At 38.7% G+C, this 12,500-nt stretch overlaps 1 protein-coding gene across 4 annotated transcripts in view; it reads right to left on the bottom strand.

Moving 5' to 3' along the window:
• The window catches only part of LOC137645763 (serine/threonine-protein kinase NIM1-like), a 132,699-nt gene that overhangs the window by 82,203 nt on the left and 37,996 nt on the right, over nt 1-12,500 (bottom strand). For all 4 annotated transcript variants that reach the window (XM_068378673.1, XM_068378670.1, XM_068378672.1 and 1 more), the window contains one exon: nt 10,023-10,196. In XM_068378673.1, the coding sequence (XP_068234774.1) occupies nt 10,023-10,196 (174 nt within the window). The remainder of the gene's footprint in view (nt 1-10,022; nt 10,197-12,500) is intronic.

Raw genomic sequence — 12,500 nt, forward strand, 5'->3', positions numbered from 1 at the left:
TCTGTACCTAGTGTAGGTTAGGATGGGGGACCGGCTCAGCTCTCTGCCAGCCGGCAATAACGTGCCGGTCGGCACAGACCCTTTTTCTTCTGCAGATTGAACCCCAGACCTCCCTTGGTATCCCTTCCGTGTCTGCTGGTAGAGCCCGGCAGGCTATGGATATATAGGAAGCCTGAATGGTAAATTCTCCCCTTCCATATGTTCACTCTTTCTGGATGAAGGTTGTATGGCAATGCCGCCTTATAACCTTACATCCATACTGTTTCTCTTGCTAGTGTTTTGTGCCCCTGGCCCGGCTAGGTGGAGGTTCTCTGGTTCGTAGTCACTGGGCATGGGCATCGCTACTTTTGCCTGCCGGCAGTAGAAACACATCCCGAGATCTGCCGGCCACTACGATTAGCGGCCGGCAGCTGGGTGCTAGGGTTTTCAGTTGCGGGACACTTTTGCGAGCCAGTGTTCTGCCGCCCATTAGTTAAAGGTAGCATACCTTCGAACTATACAAGGGTTAATGCCGGCCGGCACGGCAGCATGCGATGTACAGTAGTTTCTATATTTGTGGTGTAGTACACACTGCATTGATAAAACTACAGTATAGAGTTTGATGTAACACTATAGTTCTTCCAACATACTTAATGTTATCTGGTACAGCCTTTTGTTGAGACCATACAGTATATAGAAAGTGAGTTATTTCTGTATTCATTCTATCCCGTATATTAAAACTTTATTTCAAGGTGTGAGTTACACCTTAACTTTCCGCTTAGGAAAATTTGTAAGGTATTCTAGAATAGAATTAACCTTATTTTTAATATCTTGGAAGGTTACAGCAATTGGCTGGGCAGGAAATACAAGTATGTGTCTCTCCTTCTTTCCTTTCTAGCTTTACTGTATAAGCTACATGTTTTAATGATAAGTGAAAAGCATTCACTTGATACTCATGGATTCTCTTCTCTTTACAAGAGGACCATTCGAAGTGCGGGAGTATGTTCTGCAATGTCCGCAGTAAGAACTTCTGTGGACATGAGTTATGCAGGAGGCACGCAGCATGCGCAGTCTCCAAAGGTGATCTCCGGTATTGGGATCCTCAGGTATGTACTATATGTTCCAAACTGATTACCGAGGCATTTGACACCCCTAAGTCGGCGGAGTCAAGGGATGCGGCTAGGGAAAAGTTGCGAACCTGGGTGAGGGGTTTTCAGAAAAACACTTCAGGCCCCTACCTTCCAAACAAGAAGATGAGGGCCTACCTTTTCCCTAAGGCATCGGCTGATGCAGTCATTCCTCAGCCTTAGGAGGAGATACCAACTGTCCAGAATCCGGTAGATTCTGAAGTCTCGGCCGCCTTTCAAGACATCCAATTGGACGATAGGATGTCAGAAGTGTCGGATTATACAGAGAAGGACCTTCTGGGAGAAGGTCAGGAGGAGGAGCTGACCCAGGCTCCAGAAATAAAAGAGGAAGAAATCGACGAGGTGTCGGTTACATCAGTTCCGGCCCCGGAATCTGTTCCCTCTACATCGTCTGCAATCCCAGGTGATCTGGGAAGGACTCTTTCTTCTATTGTTGAGATGATTCAACAAATACAAAAGAAAAATGATGAAAACAAAGCTGCGATGAAACTGGAGATACGTAGACTCGCAGCATCACGTGGGCCCCAGAAGCGACTCAACGTGAAGGATCTTCCTTTGGGCTCGGATACCAATCCTTGGAGGTATGCCGAACACATGCCAATGACAACCGGGAAGATTGTAATATCGGAGAAGTTGGGCTCAATTCCCCTGGAACATGTGGAATTTTGGCCCAACTAACACTCTTACCCAGACTGCTATGTCCGTCTTAGGAAGGAGCCAGCCTCAAAGGAGGAGACAGAACCGAAGGAGGTCATAGTCCTTGACCATAGTAAAGCACAGGTGTTACTAGCGAGCTCGATGAAAGAGAGGGGCTTCACGAACTCAAAGGTGCCAGCCTTGAGTAAGAAGCTTCCCTCCTTTGTGGCCTCTCCAACCAGAGCCTTTCCCTTCATGGAAAAGGGATATAAAGCAGCCTTGAAGGCGGCAGAGGCAGGGAAACCATGCCCCTCCTTGGAGGAATGCAAGCCGTTATCCCTGACCTTACTCTTGGACCAAAATGACTGGAAGGACATTCACCTTACCTTCTCAGTCGGGAAGCTGGAAGCTGATATTGCCGAACGTCAGTTTGGTGAGGAACTTCCAAAGCTGTCGGAGTCTCTCTTGCACAGAGAGCAAGAGACGAAAGAAAGACTTGCGGCATCAATGTCGTTGCAAACGACATTGGAAACGATGGCAATTGACCCCAAGAACCAGGACATGTTCATGGTAGTGGCCAAAACCCATCTGGCCACAGTTAAGAAGGATCTCTATAGCTTTATTAAAGCTAGGAGAGCCTGTAGAGAGTTCGTGTTCGCCTCGGCTGCGGTGAGGCACAAACCGAGGGAGCTGATCTCCTCTTGCATCTGGGGTAAGGACCTCTTTCCCAACGAAGTGGTTAAAGAGGTAGTAGACAAGGCCACCACGAAGAATAGGAACCTTCTCAAAAAGTGGGGCCTAAATCTTAAGAGAAAGTCTTCTCCGGATGAGGGTCCCCAACCCAAGAAGAAGACAAAAAGCCCTAGGCTATCCTCTCGGCCGGCTAAGCCCTACCGACAGCAACAACGGCAACTCCCTGCGACCGCAGTGCCTCAGATAGTGGCACAACCTCCAACCACGTACCAGTTGGTACCTCAACAATGACACAGTCGCCGGTTTTTAACCCAGCTTTTGAAAGGCAGAATTCTTCCTTTCACTCAAATGCTAGAGGAACAGCCAGAGGTTCTTCTAGACGCCCTTCAAGGGGAAGGGATTCAGGGGAGGACGCGGTCAAGGAGGCAAGGCCTCAGGTCCACAACAGCGGAAGTGAGATGCTTCTAGTAGGAGGGAGACTACATTTATTTAGGGATCGTTGGACCTTCGATCACTGGGCCCACAGCTTAATAAAGAATGGACTAGGTTGGAGCTGGAGCAGTCCTCCACCTCAATTTTCTCAGTTCTTCCAACACTCTACCCCTGTTCTGGAAGAATATGTCCGAGAACTCTTAGAGAAAAGAGTAATCCGAAAAGTTAAGTCCATCAAGTTTCAAGGAAGGCTGTTTTGTGTTCCAAAGAAGGACTCAGAAAAACTCAGAGTCGTTCTGGACTTGTCGCCACTCAACAAGTTCATAGTGAACTACAAGTTCAGGATGCTCACACTTCAACACATAAAGACCCTACTGCCCAAAAGGGCATATACCGTCTCTATAGACTTGTCTGACGCTTATTGGCACGTTCCAATTAATCGTCACCTCTCCTCCTACCTAGGCTTCAAGTTACAAAGAAGACTTTACCCCTTCAGAGCCATGCCATTCGGGCTAAACATAGCCCCAAGAATTTTCACGAAGCTTGCAAACGCAACCGTCCATCAATTACGCCTAAAGGGGATCCAAGTAGTGGCCTACTTGGACGACTGGCTGGTGTGGGGCAGCATCCAGGACAGAATGCATGCAAGCCTCCAAGATAGTGATCCAGTTCCTAGAACATCTGGGATTCAAGATCAACATCAAAAAGTCTCGACTATCTCCAGCTCAAAAATTTCAGTGGTTGGGAATCCACTGGAATTTAAAGTCACATCGACTTTCCATTCCTGGGAAGAAGAGGAAATAAATAGCAGGATCTGTCAAGAGACTATTGAAATCCAAACGGATATCAAGATGCGAACAGGAGAGAGTGCTGGGCTCAATACAGTTTGCTTCGATAACAGATCCAGTGCTAAGAGCACAGCTAAAGGATGCAACAGGAGTCTGGAGAAAATATGCATCAAACGCACGAAGAGATCTAATGAGACCACTACCGACTTGACTGGGAACGCTTCTTAAGCCGTGGTCCAAAGCCAGGCAACTGAAGAAATCAATACTTCTTCAACCTCCTCCCCCGTCAGTTATTATCCACACAGACGCTTCAAAGGAAGGCTGGGGAGGCCACTCTCACCAGAAGCAAGTCCAAGGAGCTTGGTCCAATCTTTTCAAGTCATTTCACATCAACTTTCTAGAAGCCATGGCAGTACTTCTGACACTAAAGAAAGTATCTCCTCGCCACTCGACCCATATAAGATTGGTTCTAGACAGCGAGGTGATAGTGAGGTGCCTGAATCGACAAGGGTCGAGGTCGCCTCAAATCAACCAAGTGATGTTGGCCATATTCCGCTTGGCGGAAAGGAAGAAATGGCACCTGTCAGCAGTTCACATTCAAGGGTTCCGCAACGTAACAGCGGACGCTCTATCCAGGTTTACACCAATAGAGTCAGAATGGTCCGTAGACGCAGGATCGTTCTCCTTCATCTTGAGTCAAGTCCTGGAACTGCAGATAGACCTCTTTGCGACGAAAGACAACAAGAAAATACATCGTTATGTGTCCCCATACGAGGATCCGTTAGCGGAGGCAGTGGACGCTATGTCCCTAGACTGGAACAGATGGTCCAGGATTTACCTGTTCCCTCCCCACAACCTCCTTTTGAAGGTCCTCGACAAACTGAGATCCTTCAAAGGGAAAGCAGCAATAGTGGCCCACAAGTGGCCAAACAGCGTGTGGTTCCCTCTGGCATTGGAACTACGACTGAAGTTTGTACCGCTACCGGATCCAACCCTGTCTAAGCGAGTACAGAAGTCGACTGTGTTCACTTCATCGCAGAAAACCCGGAACCTGCATCTCATGATTTTCTCTCTTTAGCGATGAGAAAAAAGATTCAGGGTATCAAAAGACAATATAGACTTTCTGGAGGAAACGAGAAGACAATATGAGGCATCATGGAAGAAGCGGGTGTCCTTTGTCAAGGCGAAGAAACCAAAAAGAAATCTTGACGGATTTCTGTTTATCAGTCTTCATTCACCTTCATGAGCAGGGTTTAGCAGCCAACACAATATGAATGTGCAAGTCTGCCTTGACAAGACCGATACTATATGCCTTTCAGGTCGACCTTTCTAACGATGTTCTTAATGAATTCCAAAGGCCCGTGCTAAGCTTAGTCCTTCAGCGCCTCCAAGACCCATTTCATGGTCACTAGATAAGATTCTTCATTTTGCCTAGATAATGAACAATGAGGAGTGCGCTAAGAAGGATTTGACTCAAAAGTCATATTTCTGTTTGCACTCGCTTTGGGGGCCAAAGTTAGTTAAATAGTGGCTCTCTCTAGAGAGGAAGGCCACGTCCAATTCTTGGAGGGAGAACTGAATCTATTTCCAGACCCAACGTTTCTTACCAAGAACGAGCTACCCACCTACAGGTGGGGTCCCTAGAGAATCAGCCCTCTGAAGGAAGATGCATCTCTATGTCCAGTGGAGTGCCTAAAGGTCTATCTTCATAGAACTTCAGACTTTAAGGGAGGACAGCTGTTCAGAGGAGAAACCTCGGGGTCAAATTTATCTCTGAAACAACTAAGGGCGAAACTCACCTATGTTATTCGCAGAGCGGATCCAGACAGCACACCTGCAAGTCATGATCCGAGGAAAGTTGCCTCTTCCATAAAATTTTCTTCGTTCGTACACCGGCTGGTAGTCATCCAAGGTGTTCTTATGCACTATGCGAAGCAAGTGGAGCAACTCAAGAGGTCTGTGGTAGCAGCAGGTAGAATTCTTAAACCTGCTGTTTAAATCTGCGAGGAACAGTGAAATTAATTTGGGACGATTAATTAAGAGGGTGGGTGTGTAGTCACAAACTGTTACTACACACTGAGTGATAGGCCACTAACGTGTCCTTACTAACTGTTCCATTGACTTTGGTGAACTAAAAGCATAATACGGACACTTGTGCCATGCTTTTCTTACGGTAATGTAAATAATCAGTAATACAGACTGTATCAATATTATTAATAATTCGATTAAAGTGGCAAATCTGTTTCCTTTTAGACGAAATAATATTTTCTGTTTACTGTTTTCTTTATGCTTTAATGGATATCGTCCACATTCTATAAATTTTATAAATGTTGACTGATATATGTGTTTATTAGATTTTTAATAAACTAGTTCATAGTGAACCCTGCGTCTTATTCGCCCACACTCATTTTATTAGAAATGTACTGAGCATTAAGTTTAAAATATGGATAATTTTAACATGGAATGTCTTTTAAGATTGTTCCTCTCTACAAGCAAAAATCCACTCGCTTTAACCCTTCCTTAGGAAGGATTAACGTTGTACCCTAAGGGGATGGTGGTAGAGATGCAAAATTTGTTCCTATACGGATACAACTGTTATCCGATAGTTTAATAAGAGTAGACACACTGGGGGAGATGTCAGGAATTCATACTGACATTGGTGACTCTTATACAATCTTTGCTTTATAATGTATAGGGAAAGACCACTATACAAGCTTGTCATTTTGTCATCCATAGTTAATATGTACTCCTCGAGACTTTTTCCAGAGTCTAGTACGACTCTTCCCTGTAGGGGGTAGGAAGCACTAACATAGTTCATGCTTAGATGAAATGATGTATGACGGTAACATCATAGGTCTCTAGGTCTAGACGGACCAGGAAAATACTTTCTTAAGGGTACGGCACCGGTTGAGAATCCACAGATACAGTGATGCTCTGGTAAACTTCCATCAGGACGACATGGCCTGAGCCCAAAAAAAGGATTTTGAGCGAAGCAAAAAATCTATTTTTGGGTGAGGTAGCCATGTCGTCCTGATGGACCCGCCCTTCCTTTTATTGTAAAAAGGGTTTATTGACCCCTCCCAATAATACAGTATCTGTAGCACCTCGTGTATCACTACAAGGAATAAAGATGGCGCTGCCGTCTTCGTCAGATACACATTGGAAACGGAATAGGAGAGATTTCTAGGGAACGGCTCTCTTTTCATTCTTGTTTTTAAATTCTTGTCACTGTAACCCCTCGAAGCGTTAATACTGTTCGTGGTGAAGATAGCTATGTGGTGTGTTAAGAATACGTCCTCTGATATTATGCAATATCCCTGTTATGCTTTAGGGATATTCGCTCCAGGAGTTAGAATTCTGGATACCTTAAGGTAAAATTCTCTGGGAATATCACTGTAGTCAAATATACCCTAAGAAGCTACCCTTTAGGAACTTCCATCAGGACGACATGGCTACCTCACCCAAAAATAGATTTTTCGCTTCGCTCAAAATCCGTTATATATATATATATATATATATATATATATATATATATATATATATATATATATATATATATATATATATATATATATATATATATATATATATATATATATACTGTACACATAAACCTATCTATATATATATATATATATATATATATATATATATATATATATATATATATATATATATATATATATACTGTATACATATACCTATATATATATATATATATATATATATATATATATATATATATATATATATATATATATATATATATATATATATATACATATATATATATATATATATATATATATATATATATATATATATACGTATATATATATATATATATATATATATATATATATATATATATATATATATATATATATATATATATACTGTATACATATACCTATATATATATATATATATATATATATATATATATATATATATATATATATATATATATATATACATATATATATGTATATATATATATATATACATATATATATATATATATATATATATATATATATATATATATATATATATATATATATATATATATATATATACATGTATATTATGTCAATATACGAGTATATCTACTTCAATATGTGATGTGCATCCTAGATGATCACATTGTTAGTGAAGGGCTAAATAATGCGAGAAAATTTTGATTGTCTAAATGACGCTTCTGGGCAGAAAGAAATGCACTTCCATTCAAACTACATTCTCAAAGTTTTTAGACACAAATTTGGCAATGAAACGACTATTTAATCTGCAATCGTCTGTTGGGTTCATGAATTGTAAAATTTTACTAGATGAACCATGATTTGATGACGTAGCAATACAGAGAAACTGGCACTTTAAGAAGTATTTAAGAATCGCACAGGCCCCCGACAATAAAAGCTATTCCTATATATTCTCTAACACATATCAGCATTATATTAGATAGTTTGTAATATTGTATATAAGTGAAAGCCAGGCAAACGAAAAGTAGAGTTGGCATAATACAGTTGCAACGTATGTCACAACATTTCGCTGGGTTCCTTCCCAGTCTGTGGCCGCAGGTAACGAAAGGGACGACTAGATATTACGAACTTGATATCGCATTCGTGCCTAAGAGGTCAAGGGCTGAAGTGAAGCAAATCTCGGTGGGAATGGTAAGGCAGATGAAGCAATAATGTCTTGACCAGACTGATACTCGGTGGTTTTCTCTCAGGCAGTCAGTCACTTTTAGGCAGCATTGTGTGACCTGTTGTCGTTCCCCAGATCCGCAAAGTAGCCATACTCTCCCTCCTTTCAATTTTGAGAGTACCGATATTCCTAGAAAGTTAAAGTACTTTTGGAAAATCAGTTATTAAGATCCTTTTAAACGCGTCAGCAGTAAAGTAATAATTTTATCTTCACGCAATGCATCAGTTTTGTTCAGGTACTTCCAGTAACGTTCACCAGACCTCCCGGTAGAGATCCTTCAAAAATGCCTTAAGAGTCTGTAAATGATTTCGTGATATGGGTACATTAATGTCGAATAATAAATAAGCCAGCAAACTGTCACTATCTGATTGAACGTAGAAGACCACAAACTACTAGATTCAGAAAAGGAAGTCTGAGCTTGCTAGCCTCTCACTGAGAGCAACAGCCAAGAGATCAAGCTAACATATAATGTAGACCTCAACAAACTAAACATAAAGGTCACTCTTGCAATTAAGAGATACAAAAGCTCTAAGCATCCAGAACGGACGCAATTGAAAGAGAAAACTTGGTTGTACCCATATAAAGTTTAACGAGGTCTGGCAACCTCAGTTTATTCTTCATTAGTGGCTGATTGACAGTTGCATTGTAACCAAACAACACATGAATTTTTTATGAAACCTATATAATATAAGCTTTTGCTCCATCATGAATGAATAAGAATTATATATATATATATATATATATATATATATATATATATATATATATATATATATATATATATACTTATACATATATATGTATGTATGTGTGTATGTATGATATACAGTAAATGTATATATACATATATATATATATATATATATATATATATATATATATATATATATATATATATATATATATATATATATATATATATATATATATATATACATATATATATATATATATATATATATATATATATATATATATATATATATATATATATATATATATATTATGACATTCCGAGTATGTATCGATGTATTACTATCGGTTCCGGACTGACAACATGAATCAAACGAGCGCTCTTGTTGCTTGGTATAATTTTCTTTCATAGCGACAGTCGGATAGTTAAACCTGCCTTTTTCTGATGTGAAAACATATATTTAAAGATTCAACGCACAACTGGCTGTATTGCTTCGCTTTGCTACGTCGGGGGAATTAAAGTTTCGCAATAAATATACCGCTTCCTGATAACTTTTGAATTAACCTCGTTAAGGTCATACAAATTCGCAAAACTGAAGGTTATAAAGTTTCAGGATCACGAAGCTGAATTATTTAAAGTTTCATTTTCGTAAAGCTAAAGGTTAAAAGATTCAAAAGTTTCAAAATATTGCAAAGCTAAAGGTTAGCTCTGAATTATTAAAATACGCACAGCTAAAGATTATAATGTTTCAAATTCACCAAGCTAACCTGCTAAAGGTTATCTAGTTCTAAATCCTTGAAGCAAGGGGCTGAAACATTTCAAATTCTCAAAGCTAAATGATTTAATGCTTAATATTCTCCATCAAACATTTTTCTAAGTTTCAAATTTTCTACTCCAGAGGCTAAAAAGCTCCAGCTCGGTTGCTTGCTGCCTACGATAGGGACTTACCTCGTGTCAGCTGGTGCAGAGCAAGCCGAACAGTGGAGAAATTTCCTTGGCCCAGCTCTCCTCGGAAGCGGTAAAACCCGACCCGCCGTCCAAGGGTGATTTCTTTGAGCCAGCGCTGGTCGTGGTGGAGCCCGTAGAGCACTCGCTCGTAGGGCGTCCGGTCGTCGTCATCTCCTGCAAAGGATAAGGGCATAGGTAAGGATGTGACAATGTAGGTGAGGAAACATTCAGAAATTATTCTTTTTAATCAAATTTAAAAAGTGAAAGGTAAAAAGGTATATATATATATATATATATATATATATATATATATATATATATATATATATATATATATATATATATATATATATATATATATACATACATATATATATATATATATATATATATATATATATATATATATATATATATATATATATATATATATATACATACATATATATATATATATATATATATATATATATATATATATATATATATGCGTGTGTGTACATACATACATACTTACATATAACTAGGTGGCAAGTTCTATGGTCAGTGACAAATAATATATAATGTGTCCAGGCAGACAAGACCTTGGTTGAGGGGGAAGTAAAAGAAAAGTGATGTTTAACACCCGTAGACATTTGTACCTACCTGCACATTACCGTCTTTTATTATTGTATAGAACGCAATAGGATTATTAAGACATATACATAAACACTGAAGTTCATGTGGCATATAAAATCAATGATTTTGTAAAGTATGATCATACATTATGAACACACACAAATTCAACTCAAAGATAATGTATATGAATTAGTCCTTCATAAGTTAAAAAGAATATTTCAAACCGTGATGCGCATGTTGTTACACATACATATAACAATGAGAGATATAGACAAGCAGCAACTAAATCTAAAGACAGCAGTTACTGAAATAATACAAGGCTAATGATGATGAAAATTATAGCAGTGCTGAAAAAAATCTTAATAATAACTACTTGTGAAAACCAACCAGATTTGTATGACTTTTGTGATGGTGATGATTTTGCAAAGTCGAACTATGACAATGATTTGCATCGAGAGAGTTTCTCAATGGTTTTGATAAGATGCATTACAGAGTTTTATAAATATATGGGAATTGTATTCTAATTTTTTATCAATCGGAAAGGTCTTCTGTAATTAATTGATTGTCACAGGAATTCATTCTTATAATTATCAATTGCCCTTTTTATGAAAGAAAAAGTTGAAAGATAAGGAAAGGAACTTTCAGCTGAACAAGTGATAATAGAGGCAAGAAATTGTAGACACAAGGCATGTGCTTTAAGGATTGGCCCTGACGAGAACATGGTGGATTTGTCATAAAAAGAGAATGAAAGACACTGGAGTTTTGAAGGAGTTTACATTCAGGAATCAAGAAAGATAAAAGATGTACATGTGAGATGCGTTCATGCAATATTTGTAAGGTGGTGCGATGGGCCGCAAATGCAGATTTTCTTTCCGCCAAACTGACAATGTCAAGATACAATTTTTTAAGTACCTAAGCTGCTTTATATATAAAAAAAATGGCGTTTCCCAATATTTGGACTCTAACTATACTTATGGTCTTACTTTTTCATAATACATGTTAACCAAATTATGGTTTTTGTGTCAATGGAAACAAACATTTACTACTGGTCACCCATCCACATACTGTTCAAGGATATCTGAGTACAACAGACCACGTTGATTTGAATATATGACTTGTTATAAAATGTTAATGAGAGCAAGAGACGAAACCATACAGTGTTGAGAGACTGGGTAGGGGGGGGGGGGTGGAGGAAGGAAAAAGATGACCATTGTGAAATGTGGGGGATGGGGAAGCGACGGTTCTCGCTGCATTGTAAGTGGCTTTCCCCTGTCAGTGTTTATAATCTTCACCCGGACGCATTTTAACCTTTTAAAGATAAACCCCGAAAAATCCTGTTCTAAGGCCTGAACAGGTATACCACAGAGAGAGAGAGAGAGAGAGAGAGAGAGAGAGAGAGAGAGAGAGAGAGAGAGAGAGAGAAGAGAGAGAGAGAGAGAGAGAGAGAGAGAGAGCACAATTCTCTCGAATTTGCCCTTTGACCTTCAAATATCTTTTCCTTTATCTACTTGTTTTATAGAATCTAGCTCACTAACTTCAAGTTTCATTTCCAAATCTCATTTCATTAAACAAATAAGTTGGGAACATACATACTTGCATACATGCATACATACACATTTACACACACACACACACACACACACACATATATATATATATATATATATATATATATATATATATATATATATATATATATATATATATATATATATATATATATATATATATATATATACTGTAAATATTCTTACGAAGCTGGTCCATTATTGAGTAAATACAGAAGTTTATTAATGATTTTATTTATATTTTATTTGTGCATTGAAGAGATGAATAGCTAGCTGTTAAAATGAGCTCCTA

This window comes from Palaemon carinicauda, chromosome 8 (genome assembly GCF_036898095.1).
Source record: "Palaemon carinicauda isolate YSFRI2023 chromosome 8, ASM3689809v2, whole genome shotgun sequence".
Lineage (NCBI taxonomy): Eukaryota > Metazoa > Arthropoda > Malacostraca > Decapoda > Palaemonidae > Palaemon > Palaemon carinicauda.